Source organism: Eptatretus burgeri, chromosome 5, assembly GCF_056783735.1.
Source record: "Eptatretus burgeri isolate ZD-2024b chromosome 5, Ebu_testis_v1, whole genome shotgun sequence".
In the NCBI taxonomy this organism is placed as follows: domain Eukaryota; kingdom Metazoa; phylum Chordata; class Myxini; order Myxiniformes; family Myxinidae; genus Eptatretus; species Eptatretus burgeri.
The window spans coordinates 92,203,030-92,220,539 of record NC_140965.1 but is presented as its reverse complement, the minus strand read 5'-3'; the positions used below and the strand labels follow the sequence as shown (position 1 = coordinate 92,220,539).

Here is a 17,510-nt window from a genome sequence, read left to right as displayed (position 1 = left end):
TCGAATCAACTGTGGTCCACCTTCGCTTGTGGAAACACGGGCTGTGGTGAACCAGTTGAAAGGGGGCAAAGCTCCAGGGATCTGTGGCATCCATGCTGAACTTCTCAAGGCTGGTGGAAATGCTGCACTCGTGTCGTTGCATGCAGTTTTGTGCTCTGCCTGGAACACAGGCATCATCCCAACTGACTGGAAGAGGGGCCTTGTTGTCCCTCTCTGGAAAGGGAAGGCTGATCGCCAAGACTGCAACAACTACTGAGGGGTGACGCTGCTCTCAGTGCCGGGCAAGGTCTTTGCTCGGATAATTCTTGATAGGGTTCGCCACCATTTGCTTGAGCACCAGCGTCCAGAGCAGTCAGGCTTTACACCAAAGAGGTCAACGATTGACCGTATCCTTGCACTTCGTGTCTTCATCGAACGCAGACGAGAGTTTCGGCAGGGGCTGCTTGCAGCCTATGTTGATCTCTGTAAAGCATTCGATTCAGTGAATCAGGATGTCCTCTGGAGGATTCTTGGTCTTCGTGGGGTGCCACCAAAACTGATCGATCTGATGTCTGAACTCTACTCTGGTACTGAGAGTGCTGTGAAGTGTGGTGGTACCATCTCTGACTTATTTCCAGTTGTTACTGGAGTTTGTCAGGGATGTGTACTTGCCCCCACACTTTTCAGCACTTGTATGGACTGGATTTTAGGGAGGATGTCGGAGAGATCAAGTTGCGGTGCATCGTTTGGCAATGTCAAGATCTCAGACCTTGATTTTGCAGATGATGCAGTCATCTTTGCGGAGACTTTAGACATCCTCCTGGGGGCCCTCGAGGTGCTGAATGAGGAGTCGGAGCCGTTGGGATTACGGGTTTCTTGGGTCAAAACTAAGATCCAGGCTTTCGGTGACAGCTTGGATTCTGCTGTCCTGTCTGTGTCTGTTTGTGGTGAGGATGTTGAGGTCGTGGAGAGATTCACTTACCTTGGCAGTGATATTCATGTCTCTGCTGGCTGTGAGTCAGAGGTCAATAGACGTCTGGGTCGGGCCTGGGGAGTCATGGATTCACTGGATCATGGGGTGTGGCGCTGCCGGTACCTGTGCGGGAGGACGAAAGTCCGAGTCTTCAGGTCCTTGGTACTTCCAGTCTTGCTCTATGGGTATTGCGAGACTTGGACTCTGACCAAGGATCTGAGATGGAGACTTAATTCCTTTGGTACCAGAGCTCTTCGGAGAATCCTTGGCTATCGCTGGTCGGATTTTGTGTCCAACGAGCGGTTGCTGAGAGAGACTCGGATGAGATTTGTTACCTGCATAGTCCGTGAGCGTCAGTTGCGGCTGTATGGACATGTGGCTCATTTTCCTGACGCTGATCCTGCTCACCAGATTCTCTCAGCGAGGGAGTCTCATGAGTGGAGGAGGCCAGTGGGCCGACCACGTGCCTCATGGTTGCAGCAGGTTGACCATCATCTCAAGGAGATGGGGATGGGCCTGGCATCTGCCTGGGGGATGGCCAGACGGAGGCCCCTGGAGTACCGGCGGAAAGTGGACGCAGCGACGCGCTGTTCTGGCACATGCTCCCATACCTGACCTGACCTGACCAAATCACAATGCTTGAATAAATATTGTATTGTTTTTTTATTTCTGGAGCTATAGGGAAGGCATCTAATTTCAGATGCATCCTTCACAGAAAGAACACCTTATTTACATTAAAGTAACAAAGTACCTCATTTTCACAAATAAACCCTTGGTGAAACAAAAATCTGATATCAAACTCAGAGAATTATTATATCGTATTATATTTAAATGTTCTTCACATCCCACCGGCCAACAGTATAATAATATAATAAACTATTATACTGTGTAAAAAACCAATAAGCGGTCGATGCTGCTTGTGGATCCACTATTTTGGTGGGTAATTAGAGCCGAGCATGAACAACTGCTTTCTAATTTGTTTTAACGTTCAACAATCATGTTCTAAATTTGCACGAATTTATTTCAAATTGAGAGTTCCAAGTTCACTTTCTGTCATAAGCATCGATGATATGATGATCTCAGGATCAAATTCCAACCCTGCTATTTTGGCAGCACCCTGCAATGGGCCAGTGACCTGTTGAAAGCTTGTTATATACCATGGAATAGATTATGACTTCTTGTTGGGATTGTGTGGGCCCTGTACCTGTGGTATGTAAGATAGTAATTGCAAATTTGATTGGTCCTTTGAAATATTCCACTCAAATTACTTCAAATTTTGTCACATCATAACTGTGCATCGTTGCAGCATAAAATAAGCTTGTAATAAAAAATAAATTTATCAAAAAAGATAACTCAATGCACTTTCTCGTTTGAAATGTAATTTGGCAATTTTGGGATTAGGATGATCTTTCAGTAGTTGATCATATCTCTACGCTGGCCACCAGAGCAGGGCTTCGCTTTGCAATTCTTCAGAGTTAAATCATTCCTTGGATACACTCTTCATGGCGAATAAGGTTGTCATGCACAGTGCCATGGAATGCAGCCCTTATTTTTGCACTGGCAGAACTACATCCACCCTGCATCCCTTGTAGCAGATCAATTTCAGGCTTTATCGTCTAAACCACAGGGGACTGAGGTCTGCTCAGCCCCCAAAACAGTCAAATTGATGTCACAGCAGCCTTCTTCCACCTCACCTCCAGCCATGCCCCTTTTGTGATGAGTGAAAAACCCAAACTGATGACATGTTTTCATCCATACCTTGTAATTCTCCCAAAATGTAAGCTGCTCATTCTTTTTTTTATTTTTTCATCTAAACTTTTTTTTAATTTGAAAAAGAATTTTTTTCAATTTTTATTCACTTGCTTTGGTGAGTAAATGGTTCAATGTATAATTTTTATTGTCTTCCTATAACACAGTCAAAACTAGAAGGGCACTCGGTAGACCGCATACCTCTGCTAAGCTGATTAATTTACGTTTTGTATCCCACTGTTAGGCCAGATCTGAATTTTGGACCTGAACAAAAATTTAATCAGCTGTTCTTGTCACCTAACCAATTCATCCACCAAATTTCGTTTGAATCTGTCCCAAACTTTTTGAAATATTGTGCTATATATCGTTTTAACCCTATCACTCAATGGGGAAGAATCACTTAAAGAATTCTCGGATCCGGATCCGGATCCGGATCTTCACCAACATCTAATCAATTATTCCTTGTTGCATACCCAACCTGCCAACCAAGTTTTGTCCAAATCCACCCACAACTTTTTGAGATAGCCTGCTATATGTCGTTTTTGGCCTTTTCTCTCAATAGTGAAAAATCACTTTAAAAATTATCGGATCCAAATCTGGATTCGGATCGTCACCAAAATCTAATAATTTCGTCCTTGTCACATACCCAAGCTCTCCAACGAACTTCGTCCGAATCCGTCTGCAACTTTTTGAGATATCCTGTTCACAAACAAACAAACATACAGGGGTGAAAACATAGCCTCCATCCACCTTCGGTTGGCAGAGGTAAAGATACAGGCAGAAATACAGGCATCAATATCCCAAGTGAGAGTGGCTGTCTTGCTAAGCATCCAAATAAAAGTTTAAGGAAATCTAACATTTAGTTATGGTTCTGGTACGAATAGATGTAATTATGTGAATAAAAATAAATTGTATATTCAGCAATAACACCACAAAAATGGGGGAACAAAAGTAATATTCAGTAAGTTTATGTCTTGCTGTCTTCGAGAGATCAATTTTTTAACAAATAAATTTGGTCCAAAAGACGTCATTTGTTAAATCTATAATTTTCGACAGAATGCTCAAGAGGAGACACTTGGCTATGTATAAACATGCTCACACCTGTTATCGTTGCTTGTAAGTGAAATCCATAAACATGAAAGTTGTACAAATGCAACTCCTTCATTGGATATGTAGTGTACATTTTAAGTGTATGACTGGACATGTATTTAAAGCCAAGGATAAGCAACTCATCATTGAATGTTACCAAATGAGCTAGCCAGTCACTGCATGGATTCAGAACTCTCAAACTCAAGTTTAATGAGTCTAAATGTCAGCACACATGATTTGACTTTATGGAAAGAAAACTGTGTTTTACTGCTTGGACTGATGCATTTTGATTATCCTGAAAGTGTCACAATTCTTGTTGGTGGTTGATGAAAATGTTGGTAATAATAATAATGATAATAATAATAATAATAATAATAATAATGATAATAATGGTTGTCTTGCCTTGAGAAAGCGATAGGGGACAGTTATGTTCCCCACAGTGACCTGTAACCATGGCAATGGAGGGTGCCACCACATGTGCGATGACACCGATGATGGTCCCATGTGTGCCTGCCACCAGAACTACATGCTGCACTCGGACGACAAGGCATGCATTGGTGAGCCAGGGGCGCGCAGGCCGTGGGCAGATAGACCTGTTGTAGGCAAAGTGGCCCTAATTCCATGGTGTGTTGCGACGTACCATGGAATTTGGACCAAGTTGGTTCATGAAACCATGTGGAACAGAGAGGGTCTGGTCAGGTGAGGGAGCTAAGGGTGGGGAGAGAATCATTGTTAGACATGGTTGCTGAATTATTTTGTATTTTCTTTCCTTCTTTTTTCCAGTGCAGTATTGACTAACGCAAGGTGTTTTCATTGGAACACAGATAACGTAGGCAGACAGAGAGGCGAGAAAAGGGTTGCTGATGCGAGCCAAGGTACAGTCTGCTTAGACATTGGCTTTCTAACAAATCACCAACCGTTGCTTCGCGTTTGCCAGTGTGGCATCCATGGATTGGATTGGTGGTGGGACGCTTGATCCACCAATTAGAAAAGGCACACTGTCTAGTTAGGCCTGTAAAGTCTCGCTTCCTCCTCTCTGCCTCTTCCAGCAAATAACAATGGGACACATAAATCTGAACTGCACCATTGATTTGCTGTTCCTCAGGCTGTGGGGTTCTTTTTTAGGTTCATGGGCGGTTTAAGGCCTGCGTGTTTTTGTCATTCTGGATGACACTTTTTTTTTAAGGCTCTTTAATCATATTCCTGATTAATTCATAGACAGCGTGCACCTTTCAAAAATTTGAAATTGAATTTTATTCCCCAAAAAATATATCATCATTGCTGAAGATAATTGACTACATGAACGATAAAGCAATGAACAAGTCATCCTTCACGTGATCCTCAATAAAGTTGCAAACAAAATTAGATATTGCTACAATATAGTTATTGCAAGTCACAATGTTGTGATCAAATCATAGCAGTGCTACCCTATTACTACACTTTACTCTGGGTCATTTTCTTGGAGAGCAAATGTCAGTTGCTCGTGGTCACGTGATCAGATGTTGGGATTTGTGGTGAAACAAACAAAACAGGAATGAAGAACAGCTTTTCCTCCTGAGCAGAATATTTGGAGACTGAAATAAAAATGCCAGTCTTGTTTAGTTGATGACCACTAAATGGAAACTCAACTAAATGATGATCAATAACTAAACATATCGGGAACACAACAAACAAAAGAATTTGTAAACGTTTGCAATTGTAAAGGGCAATGGTTTGATTTGTAAATATTTTATAACTGGTTAGAATTTTCGTCTGAATCAACAGGTCTTGATGTGACGTAAAGAAGTTTTGTTCAATTTGAGACCCTCATCACAGTCTCTCTCTCTCTCTCTCTATCTCTCTATCTCTATCTCTATCTCTATCTCTATCTCTATCTCTATCTCTATCTCTATCTCTATCTCTCTATCTCTATCTCTATCTCTATCTCTATCTCTATCTCTATCTCTATCTCTATCTCTATCTCTATCTCTATCTCTATCTCTATCTCTATCTCTATCTATCTGCAAGTCAATTTGAGAGCTCACATTGTACTTCCACATCATTGTTTTATGCTACCTCAGAACAATCAACAACTTTTTTCCTTTTAAAATTTTTCCCCTTAATAGTTAAAATTGATTATTTACAATTGTTACTGATTTGTGAATATTGAGCAATTGACCCAATCTGATTGGAGGACAATTTATGTTTATCATTGTGTTATTATCATTATGATTGGTTTAGGTTATTAACACACAATGCATAATGAATTGTAACATTTGTTGAATATTATGTGGTGTTTAATTATATTCCATGTGGTGCTTACTTGAGTTTCCTTCAAAATGCTTTGAAAGTTTATATTTTAAAGTGAAAGGAATGTCATGCTTTGTTAGCATAGAAAATGCTTAAAAGATATTTCAATGTCTTTTATTTTAAAGCCTTTTTTAGCTTTTGTTTCAAGTAACAAACAAAAAAAAGCTCTTCGTAAATATTGCTGGACCAATGTACCACAGCATCAAAATATTTAATTTAATGGTATATATATATATATATATATATATATATATATATATATATATATATATATATATATATATATATATATATATATATATAATTTGTTTCAAATGGGACTGTCCACTTTAATTATCACCTGGTCAAGCTCAATTCCTTTATCACAACTACTGTCATACTGTCTATCATGATCTTCATGTTTGTCTGTCTCTCTCTCTCTCTCTCTCTCTCTCTCTCTCTCTCTCTCTCTCTCTCTCTCTCTCTCTCTCTCTCTCTCTCTCTCTCTCTCTCCCTCTCTCCCTCTCTCCCTCTCTCCCCCTCTCCCCCTCTCCCTCTCTCCCCTCTTCCCCTCTCCCCTCTCCCTCTCTCCCTCTCTCCCTCTCTCCCTCTCTCCCTCTCTCCCTCTCTCCCTCTCTCCCTCTCTCCCTCTCTCCCTCTCCCCCTCCTCCACCTCCTCCACCTCTCTCAACCCCACCCCTCTTTCTTCCTGCTCCCCTGTCCCCCCCTCACTCTCCTCCCATCACCCATAGCCCCCTTCCAACTAGCTTTCTCCTCTTCTCTTCTCTCCTCCCTTCTCCTCCTCTATCTTCTCCTCTCCTCTCTTCCCCTTTTCTCTTTTACTGTCCCCCCTCACTCTCCTCCCATCCTCCATAGCCCCCTTCCAACTAGCTTTTCTCCTCTTCTCTTCTTTTCTCTCCTCTCCTCCCTTCTCCTCCTCTATCTTCTCCTCTCCTCTCTTCCCCTTTTCTCTTTTACTCTTCTATTCTCTTCTCTCACTCCCTCTCTCTCTTTCCCATGCTGCTTCACTTCTTTCACCATGGTAACAGCCACTAGCTGGTTGCCTGCCTTGTCTGTTGCCAAAAGCATGTGCGCATTTTGGAATTTGGGTCAGGATAAGCTGAGCCCCCTTCTATTACTTTCAGTCGCAAACCCCATTGGCCTAATGTGTACATGTAGCAAGCTAGGATGTGTGCAACATACCGGCACGGCACAGACACACAAATATGTGCATGCAAACACTTGGGCACATGTGTTTGAAACCTGCACAGTGCACACTAATATCTGAGTTGATACAGTGCCCTGTCAGAATAAATATGAACATCCCTAATTATCAACAAACCTGGTTTTAACAATATGTGATACAAACACAATCAAAGTTACTGCATATATTAGTATGTAGTAGCATTTATTTTGACATTATATAGTGCTTGAAGACCCAAAGGCATCAAACCAATGATATTCTGTGTGACAGCATGATTCTATCTAACTTTGGTCAACCCGATGATGCACAATTCAGATTTTGCCAAATGCGGAGTTAATTTTGGTGCAGCTCTTGCATATTGCTTGGCAGAAGGTGGCTTTACAGCAGCTCCCAATGTATAAGATCATTCAGTAAATGTGTTCCTTTCAGGAACCTACCTAACTGGTATACAAGAAACACTGTTACCACTAAATTAGCAAGGCATTTCCAGTGTGGAACACATTACCGCAGGAAGATGGTGTCACATGCCAGACGTCCAGAACCACCCCCACCTGGAAGAGACGGAGTGGCCTGCAGCTTCTTTCCTGGGCAGAATAGAGCCCAGCAATTAATATTCTAGAACATGTCTGGGAACATATGGCTCATTGCCAAGTAATAAGCAATAGCTGCAACAAAATTTACTCCACATTTGTCAACATCTGTATCACACTGTCATGCAGAATATCATTTATTCGATGCCTTCACAGATTTAAGCACTGCAGGATGCCGAAGGACATGCTCCCAGATACTAATATATGTTGTCCATTTGATTGCATTCATATAACAGACTGTTTAATCTGAGCTTATGTACGTACAATCAGGGGTGTTCATTTAACTCTGGCAAGGCACTGTATATATTTCTCACCTTAATGCTATCCAACACTCACCTCCTCACTCCCAAACTGCTCTTATTTGACTTTCATAAATGCCATCCAACTTTCTAATCCAATTTTTGCCAAAGGCCAATTGGAAACCAAGTGTGGAGGAAAGTGTTGGAGAAGGCATTCATTTTTCAAGATGCCATGATCAGGGCAAGAGACACCCAGTGACTCCATCAAATCCTGTTACTTCTTTCCGAATTCTCGGCTTTGTACCCCCTCCCTACCCCCCACTCACCATGCCCCCTAATAACCACAATCTGGAGCACCCTCTTCCATGATATTGTAACTGCATGCAGTCATAATTCCTTGATGGTCGACCTGTTCTGAAACATTATCAGCTGAGAACTGCTTTTGTCCTGGCTTTATTATTAACCTCAGGAAGTGTGTACAACTTGGAGACATTAATGTTACAATTGCTTCACCTTGTTCTGGCTGATCTAATAAAAATGCACATTTAAAAGCCTTGCTAAACTATACATTATAAACACTATATACTTACCATAAACTGTATGTGTAGGTAGATATACAGTATATTGAAATCTACTTACAATATATATATATATATATATATATATATATATATATATATATATATATATATATATATATATATATATTACAATATATATATATTGACTACACCACCTTCAAAATTTTCAGTTTGTTGCCTCATCGCCTGGTATTAAATTGCATTAAAGCAGACTTTTCCACCTTTATTTACACATCGTAACACACAACTTCCAAGTGAAAAACGAATTCTACAAATTTCAGAAAATTAATTTAAAATACAAAACTAGAATATCTTGGTTGGATAAATGTTTCGAACATTTGTTTGATCTCCTTATAATGGCAATTTTAAAGAAGAAAAAGAGCAATCAGAGATTGCAGACTCTTTCCAGGACTTTTTTTGTGTGGTGTTTGTGCAGTTTTGTGTTGTGTATTTTGTGTGGCATTTGAGTATTGATGTGTTACATAATTAATAAGTGACTCGATTAGAATGCCACTTTATAACTGCTGGCAGTGACCGGGTGCCAAGACATCCCGCTTTGATGCAACCCCGCTTTGATTGGACACCTGACCCTGACCCATGACGTTTTTCATTATTAATGAATTGAATTTAGAATGGGATTAAAATATATTCAATTGAAATCAAATGGAAGACCAAATGGGTACAGTTCTGCATTGGAGTCATCAGAAGGAACCCAAAACAAGCAAAAAGCAAAGATGAAGTCATCAGGAGGAACCTGGACAGGATTCACATTTCAGTTGCTACTCCTCTACCCTCAAACCCATCCAGGCACAGCCAAGTCAACCTTATTCAAAAAAAATAAAATAAAATAAAAATCAAAAAAAATCAAAGAAAACCCAGAACAAAAGAATGAAATAATTCTGGCAGCCAGACCATGTGTCCGATCCAGTTGAAATTTAAAACCTGCATTCCACATCATCACTAGATCATAATTATTGCAAAGTTTCACTTTGATTGATTATGCAGTTGAAATATTTTTTTTTAAAGATTTTTGCCCAATCCAATATGGCTGCCAGACCATGTGACCTATAAATTACTTGTGAATACCCTAATATCCCCAATGCTTGGGTGATATTTTTTGTGAAGTTTCCCCTCGATCTGTGTCACCATTCTGGAGAAGAACATTTTTAAAATAAGTTTAAGGGTAAATCCAATATGGCTGCCAAACCATGTAACCTATGATGTCATATATGTGAACCTTTTGTTCCTCATCAATAGACGGTCATACTTGTAAAGTTTTGCCTCTATCTGTTCAGCCACTTCAGAGAAGAAGATTTTTGAAGGTTTTTTTTTTTAACAATATGGTTGCTGAATCATGTGACCGATGATGTCGTAAAAAATTTTTATGTGGACCATTTTATCCCGAGATGGCCCTCAAAAATTTTCATGCTGATCAGATGTAGCATTCTACTTATGCAATTATGACATCATAACGAAGGCACCTACGATGTCTTTAAAAAAAATCACACTTATTCCCCATGAGTAGTACTTGGCGTGTGCCAAGTTTCAATTTTTTCCTTGTTGCAGTTTCGGTGATACAGAGGTCCAAAGTTTGTCCGTTTTTCCAAAATGGCTGCCACACCACGTGACCTGTGATGTCATAATTATCATTAACGCATTATACATGAGGAGTCCCACCTATGGTGAAAACTTTGACTCAATCCGCCAAGGGCTTGCAGAGAAAAACACGAAGGTTCTGGGCCGACAAACAAACAAACAAGAAGTCGACATGTGGAGCACGACACTTGCAAAATCCAGAAAACAAATTTGACCTCAACAATAATTAGTGGTTGAATTCAATGACCAAATATACAACTCCTCTTCAAATTTCAAGTGAATCGAATAAAAATTGACAATTTTAAAAATTAGGCCGATGTTGACCTTTTAGCCTATGTGGACCTCAAAAATAATTGGTGGTTGAATTTATTGAGCTGAAATATAAATCCTCTTCAAATTTCAAGTCAATCAGATGAAAATTGAGGATTTTAGAAATACCACCCGAGTTGTTGACCTTGGGCCTATGTTGACCTTTTGGTCGATGTTGACCTCAAAAATAATTGGCTGGTTGAATTCAGTGACTTGAAATATAAATCCTCTTCAAATTCAAGTCAATCAGATGAAAATTGAGGAATTTAGAAATCTCACAAAAGTTATTGACCTTTTGACATTTTGTTCTCAAACACAATAAGCTTCTTCCTTATGATAAACCCCACCATTTGGTGAAGTTGCATGAAGATCGGTTTGGAATTATGACCTGTAGGCGACAAACAGATAAACAGGCAAACAGATGGACAGAATAACAAAATCGACAAACCAATGTACTTTAAAAATCTTCGATTTTGCTTGCAACAAACAAACAGACAGGAAGAGAAACAAACAAACGGACCCAAATGCAATACCTCTCCTTTGGTGAGGGTAATTAGCTCAGGTGTAACAAATCACCTTCAAAATCACACAAGTCAATTGGCCTCAACCTGTGTGAAATGGTCGTGATTTTGATTATTTCACAGTATAATCAGCTGTTCTTGTCGGTTTCCTCTGGGTAGTGCATTTCACAGCAAAGACTCAACTGTGAGCATGAAGGAACTTTCAAAAGACCTCTGGGATAAAGATGTGGAAAGGCACAGATCAGGGAATGGGTATAAAAAATATTTCAAAAGCCTTAAATATCCCTTGGAGCACACTCAAAACAACCATTAAGAAATGGAAGGCACATGGTATCAGGTCAACCCTCCAAACTGGATGACCAAACAAGAAGGAGACTGATCAGGGCTGCCAACAAGAGGCCAATGGCAACTTTGAAAGAGCTACATGTCTTTTTGGCAAAGGCTGGTCACTGTGTGCAGGTGACAACAATATCCCAAGCACTCCACAACCACTCGACACTCCACACACGAGGCCTGCATGGTAGGGTGGCAAGATGGAAGCCATTACTCAAGAAAGCCAACCTTGATAGTCCCATTTGAGTTATGCAAAAAACTACTCCGGAGATTCTGAACCCATATGGCAAAACGTTTTCTGGTCTGATGAAACCAAGATGGAACTTTTTGGCCAAAATGCAAAATGTTAGGTTTGGAGCAAACCCAACACAGCACATCACCCAAAAAACACCATCCCTCCTGTGAAGCATGGTGGTGGCAGCATGTTATGGGGATGCTTCTCATCAGCAGGGGCTGGGGCGCTTGTCAGGATAGGAGGGAAAATGGATGGTGCAAAATACAAAAAAAAACGTAGAAGAAAACCTGCTCCCCTCTGCAAGAAAGCTGAAATTGGGATGGAAGTTCACCTTTCAGCATGACAATGACCTGAAGCACACAGCCAAATCTACACTGGAGTGGCTAAGGAACAAAAATATATATGTCCTTGAACCGTCAGTGGTCCAGTCAGAGCCCCAACCTCAATCCAATCAAAAATCTGTGGCAAGATTTAAAGATTGCTGTCCATCAACACTCCCCATGCAAATTGACTGAGCTTGAACAGTTTTGAACAGAAGAATGGACAAATATTACCCAATCAAGGTGTGAAAAGTTGGTGGAGACCTATCCCAACAGACTCACAGCTGTAATTGCTGTCAAAGGTGCTTCACCCAAGTATTAACTCAGAGGGTGGACACTTATCCAACCAAATATTCTAGTTTTGTACTTTTTCATTAATTTTCTGAAATTTGTGAAATTTGTTTTTCACTTGGAAGTTGTGGGTTATGATGTGAAAATAAATGTTGAAAAAGTCTGATTCAATGCAATTTAATTCCAGGTTATAAGGCAACAAAAACTGATAATTTTGAAAGTGGGTGTAGACTTTCCATAGGCACTGTACATATATATATATATATATATATATATATATATATATATATATATATATATATATATATATATGACTAATACATGTGCATACTCACATTTGTTATACTGTATACTTATAACCACAAGATATATAACAGCTACATATACACAGTCACACAGCAATGGCAATCGTGTGGTCCATTGATTAGAAGAAAGAAATCGGAACATTGGACATATTTGCTTCTTTTTCCTCATCCTCTCATTGAATCTTTTTGAAAAGTTTTGAAGGGTTTTATTTCAAACCCAAAAAACATACAGGCCTGAATCGCTGCAGTGATTGTTACAAAATTTTTTCCCATCACACAATGAAATTATTTAATGAGAATTGGTTGCATTGTATGGTGAAATTTGATAAAAGGCTTTGTCAACATTTCTGTGAACTCAAATGAATATGCTCTCTCCCGAGACAATTAAAAAAAAAAACGAAAACCCCATACCTGCACTTTCCTCATTGATGCTTTTGCTGTGGCAGAAAGAAAGGAAAAATGAAAAATTGCTTTCTCAAATTTTTGGACTTGAGCTTTGTGACATTGTGACCAGAATCAAGCGGATATTGTGGAAACGCCTGTCATTCGCTTTTGACGCTTTATCTGCATCAGACAAGCAGGCAACCTGTGGTACTGATTGTACATCTCTAACTGCACGAACATCCGTGAATGCTACTCGTTTTGCGCGCCTTTGCGTTTTGTTTTCTTTTTCATCTCATCTCCTATTTTTTGCATGCTGCTTTCCAAAAATAAATAAATAAATAAATAACATCAGTAGAAGCAAGTGGGTATTTAGTTCCAATAACCATGTTTCTCCTCTCATCTTCTCCCTGGAATACAGACTGACACGTCCTTTTCATGTCTCATGGGGAAAATTAACAAAACCCTAGCTGCTACATGTACTAAAATTGTTTGCTCATAGCATTCCAATTTACCAGTGACAGCCAGTTTGTAACGAAGGATCCAGCGTATGTCGGAGGAATTGCCGTTCGCTACGGCTTCCGAGATTTCCAGCTAACAGCTGTGCTGGCATTTGTTTGTTTTTTGTTGTAGAAAGGCGTCTGACTGCAATTGAGATCCCTGAACCCAATGCCACTTCACTTTCTGATGTGGACAAGAGAGCGACTCGCCGGCTGCTCATGGGTAAAGACAGGCCTGCATCCATAAAGCGACAGGCCCTGACCCAAATATCCGCAATGTCCTCCATACTTTTCCTTTTTCATCTCACGTCTTCTTTTCTTGTCTAAGTGCTGGGGGTTCTACACACAAGTACAATCCTTTTGTACAAAAGTGGCACCCTCAACACAGGCACCATGTTTGAGATGACAATTCTGAAGTTTTTGCCTGTTACTATTCCATATAGCATTGAAATATTTTTGTCTTTGCATAAAGTAACAAAATACTTATGACTTTATCATTCATCAAAATTTTTGTTGTAGTATTTAGTACTGAAAGTTCCATCTATGTTGTCTGTTTCTACATTTTTACAGATTCATATATAATTTTGTGTTAATAACAATCACTGCAGAGCATCTCAGAGCTAACAATGAATGCAGTGAAGTTATCTGTTTTAATTTTATTTAACCGCAGAAAACTTTGCAGATACAAAAAACAAGTAGATAAAAATGGCAAACAAAATGCATAAAGACAAAGCACAACACGTGTAAAATGACACATTCAATAAGGTTTCTTGAAGCACTGCTGCAGTGACAATAAGCAGTTTTTATCATCAGGATATAAAAATACAAGCAAAATATATTGTCATGGAAGCAACGATTGAGCAAGATGATTAACAAGACACTAATATAATAGAAAGTGGAAGCCAATTTATAGTAGACACAGAGTCGTACCTGTGATACGAACTACAAGTCTGGGAATGAAGAGAGTAAGATTTGCTGATCGATAGTAAAGTCAGAGCTACGTCGCCTCTCCCATCCTCCCCCCTCCCTCTCATTACCTGGAATGGCAGAATGAAGTAGGCATTAAAAGCCAGAGAATGAGAGATAATGATGAAGCATGGCACAGAAGGATAATCAGTTTTGTGGGAGCTAAGCAAACACTTTGAATCTACCGACGAACAGAGATGATTCAAGGGAGATGGCCACGGTCCCTATCCAACATATAGGCAGACAGAAAAGCAATGCTGTATCTTGTGAAGAGGTTGACCTAAGATTATCTATCGTCAAGTATTACCTCATTGTCTTGCCGCTTGCTATCATCTTCCTGGCAGTTGGGATGGTTGGCATAGCATTACACAAGTGAGAAAAGAAGAGCAGTTGACTTGATGGAAAGAGTATACTTATGCAGAGTCATAGGTATTCCCATTCACAGAGAGTTTTCTACCACCCGTTGAGGAGTTACACCACTCTAAGAATGTCTGGGTCATTTGGGAAGATCTACTGACGTGGCATTGTCAAAATTAAACGTTTTTATAAATAGAGGTGTCCAATCATTCCCACGAATAATGAACGTATAGCTGTACAGAGTGTAAACCTAAAATTACCTTGCCTTTCTTTTTTATTTATCCACCACACTTTGTTTTGATACTTTGAATGTTTTTATTTGATCAATAGGGTTTTGATACATTAGAATGATGTAGCTCAGGTGCTTTGTGATTTTTTTGGAAATTTTTGGCACGTGTAGGACCAGTGCACAACCAAAAGTGAAGGTGCATTGTTTTATTTACTGTATGTTCAATTATGTCAATGATTAGACAGTGCTGCATTTTGCATGTGTTACACTTCAAGCGTCTATCCCCAAGAGGCATTAAAAGCCAATATATGGGCTTCCGTTAAATGTAGAACAGACTGGGGAGGAGAGAGGATGTTTGAGGGACTCCAGCAAATTTCTCACTCCTTTGAGGTCACTGATGAACCAACTGGGTTTTTTGAAAAATCAAGAATGCATTACAAACATGATAATTCCCCTGAAATTATCTTTATTTCAAGCAGCTTAGAGTCCAGGTCCTTAACACTACTGCTTTAAGCTGTATTTGAAACGAACGAGCTCTGGTACACGAACTAGCCCATGAGTCTCCTCATCATTCAGCCATCACCGTTTCATTTTGCTAATTAGTTTTTACAATAGTTAATTTTTTCATCTGGTGATCAAAAATTTTTCATCCAGTGATCAGTAATAAGCCATCCATTGATCAAAGATAATTTACTAAGCCTGAAAAAAATCTATACACATGAACTGGCTAAAAACATGTAATCTCATACGAGCCTCGACAGTGTATACAAATTTTTTTAAAGATATATAAAAAAAAACATCATGATAAAAGTTATGCAGGCCATCCATATATTTATTAGATATATGGGTGGAGTGGGGGATTGAAATGATGAAATTCATATTCATAGAAGGATTTGGCAAGTGGAAGGCAGGAAAGAGAAGAGAGGGAAGGGAAGCATGGCTTTTAGTAGAGATTATCGAAACAAGTTTGGTCGGAGTCAGGAGGGTAGGAAAAGCAACATGTGGGGGGCCATACGAGGAGGAAGTAGAGAGAGGGGCCAAAAATTACACCATATTGACATACGTAATAAATAGATGGCCACCTGGATAATGAAAAAATTAATATCAAGACTTTATTAGTCTGTTTCACTTGTTGCACAAATTCATAAAATGTCGTCCTTTTTCACGAAGCTGCAACTAGTAAGTAGTATGCGTCATCTGCAGACAGCAGTACAGGAAAAATTTTTTTAACAGCTCCGTGTGTAGAATATGAAAGTGGTTTCACTGGACCACTGTCAGTGCGGTTTGCAGTATACCGAGGCATTTAGCAAATTGTGCAGTGTTCCTTCAGATTCCCAGACTGCCTTGGCCTACATCTTATGACTCCGTGTGGCCATCGGTGGTCTTCATTGAGGAATGCTATCGCATCACTGATTCCATATAGGCCAAGGTCGTTAGTTTCTTCGCAACATACCAGATATTTCCTTTGCTTGTCATTATTGACTTGTGACACACTCAGGCAATGGTCGCAGCTCAGTAATTTCTGATCTTGAATAGTGGAACTGTTTTCTTTGTTTAATTTAGTGGTGTGGTAATTAATTCTCAAACAGTACTCCTTTGTTTTGTTCAAAGCAATAGGAGGTTGGAGGCCATTCAAAGCAAAGCAAACAAATGGTTAACTTTGAAGGAGGCAGACATTGCCCTTTGCATAATCAACAGAAATTAATAATTTATGACTAAATTTACATGGTACTTAAGCTATACGAGTTTGTTGTGTTCTTGTTAGAAGGGCTGCTTTTAACCTTGGAATCAATGCCTTTGAATGAGAATAATAACATCATAAAAATGGTATTGTATGAAGGCAGCAAGATGATTGAGGGTGTTTGAGAATTTCAAGATGGGGCAGCATTTTAACTCTATTCTCAAAGGAATGAAAATCGATGAGACTATTCATTGAAACCTACAGGATCCTCAAAGAAATGTAATCTTGATCCTCAAATGCAGTCAGAAATGGAACATATAAACTGCCAACTGAAAACATTATCCTAACAAGGGGTTCAAAGAAAAATAAAATCAATTTTTAAGAAAAACTGAGAAATACTAGATCTACTCATCATATCATTTTTTTTTTCATTTTGCACCCTAATACGTAATGAAAGGCACCATGAAGCAAGAGATGCAACTGTAAATTTCCACGTTGGTAGACCTTGGCTTACCAACAATTGCATGGAACTCAAACAAGATGTGACGTCGTGTATGGGCTCCACAGCCTGTTGTGGACAAGACATACGTTTGCCTTTACAGGAATTATTTTTAATTTCAAAATTCATAAAACGAAAAACTTTTTAGAATCATCAGGTGTAGTAATTCTCCGGTTTTTTTTTTTTTTTTTTTTTAAATTAGGCTCCTCTTTAATAGGTCTCTTTTCTCATCAGCCAATCTTATGCTTGGCGGCTTTGCACGTAAGGTACAAGGTATATGTATTTTTGGTGCTATTACAAGACCATTTTAAAATT

The 17,510-nt window shown here is 39.4% G+C and overlaps 1 protein-coding gene and 1 long non-coding RNA gene across 19 annotated transcripts in view; one reads left to right on the top strand and one right to left on the bottom strand.

Moving 5' to 3' along the window:
• LOC147026954 (signal peptide, CUB and EGF-like domain-containing protein 2) overlaps positions 1 to 17,510 on the top strand; it is a 506,981-nt gene that overhangs the window by 152,883 nt on the left and 336,588 nt on the right. For 6 of the 17 annotated variants that reach the window (XM_085882885.1, XM_085882883.1, XM_085882877.1 and 3 more), the window contains exons 6-8: positions 4,231 to 4,347; positions 4,579 to 4,665; positions 13,597 to 13,686. The exons of 1 other annotated variant lie outside the window; for it this stretch is intronic. In XM_085882885.1, coding sequence (XP_085739011.1) covers positions 4,231 to 4,347; positions 4,579 to 4,665; positions 13,597 to 13,686 — 294 coding nt within the window. Of the gene's footprint in view, positions 1 to 4,230; positions 4,348 to 4,573; positions 4,666 to 13,596; positions 13,687 to 17,510 lie in introns of those variants that run through there. 10 more of the 17 variants (XM_085882890.1, XM_085882875.1, XM_085882884.1 and 7 more) reach the window with 7 other exon arrangements.
• Positions 4,341 to 17,510, bottom strand: part of LOC147026956 (uncharacterized) — a 39,964-nt gene continuing 26,794 nt past the window's right edge. Inside the window, exons 3-5 of one of the 2 annotated variants that reach the window (XR_015058573.1) lie at positions 14,394 to 14,500; positions 7,768 to 7,846; positions 4,341 to 4,498 (exon numbers count right to left, since the gene is read on the bottom strand). This is a non-coding gene — a long non-coding RNA (uncharacterized LOC147026956). Of the gene's footprint in view, positions 4,499 to 5,223; positions 5,365 to 7,767; positions 7,847 to 14,393; positions 14,501 to 17,510 lie in introns of those variants that run through there. The other variant, XR_015058574.1, reaches the window with a different exon arrangement.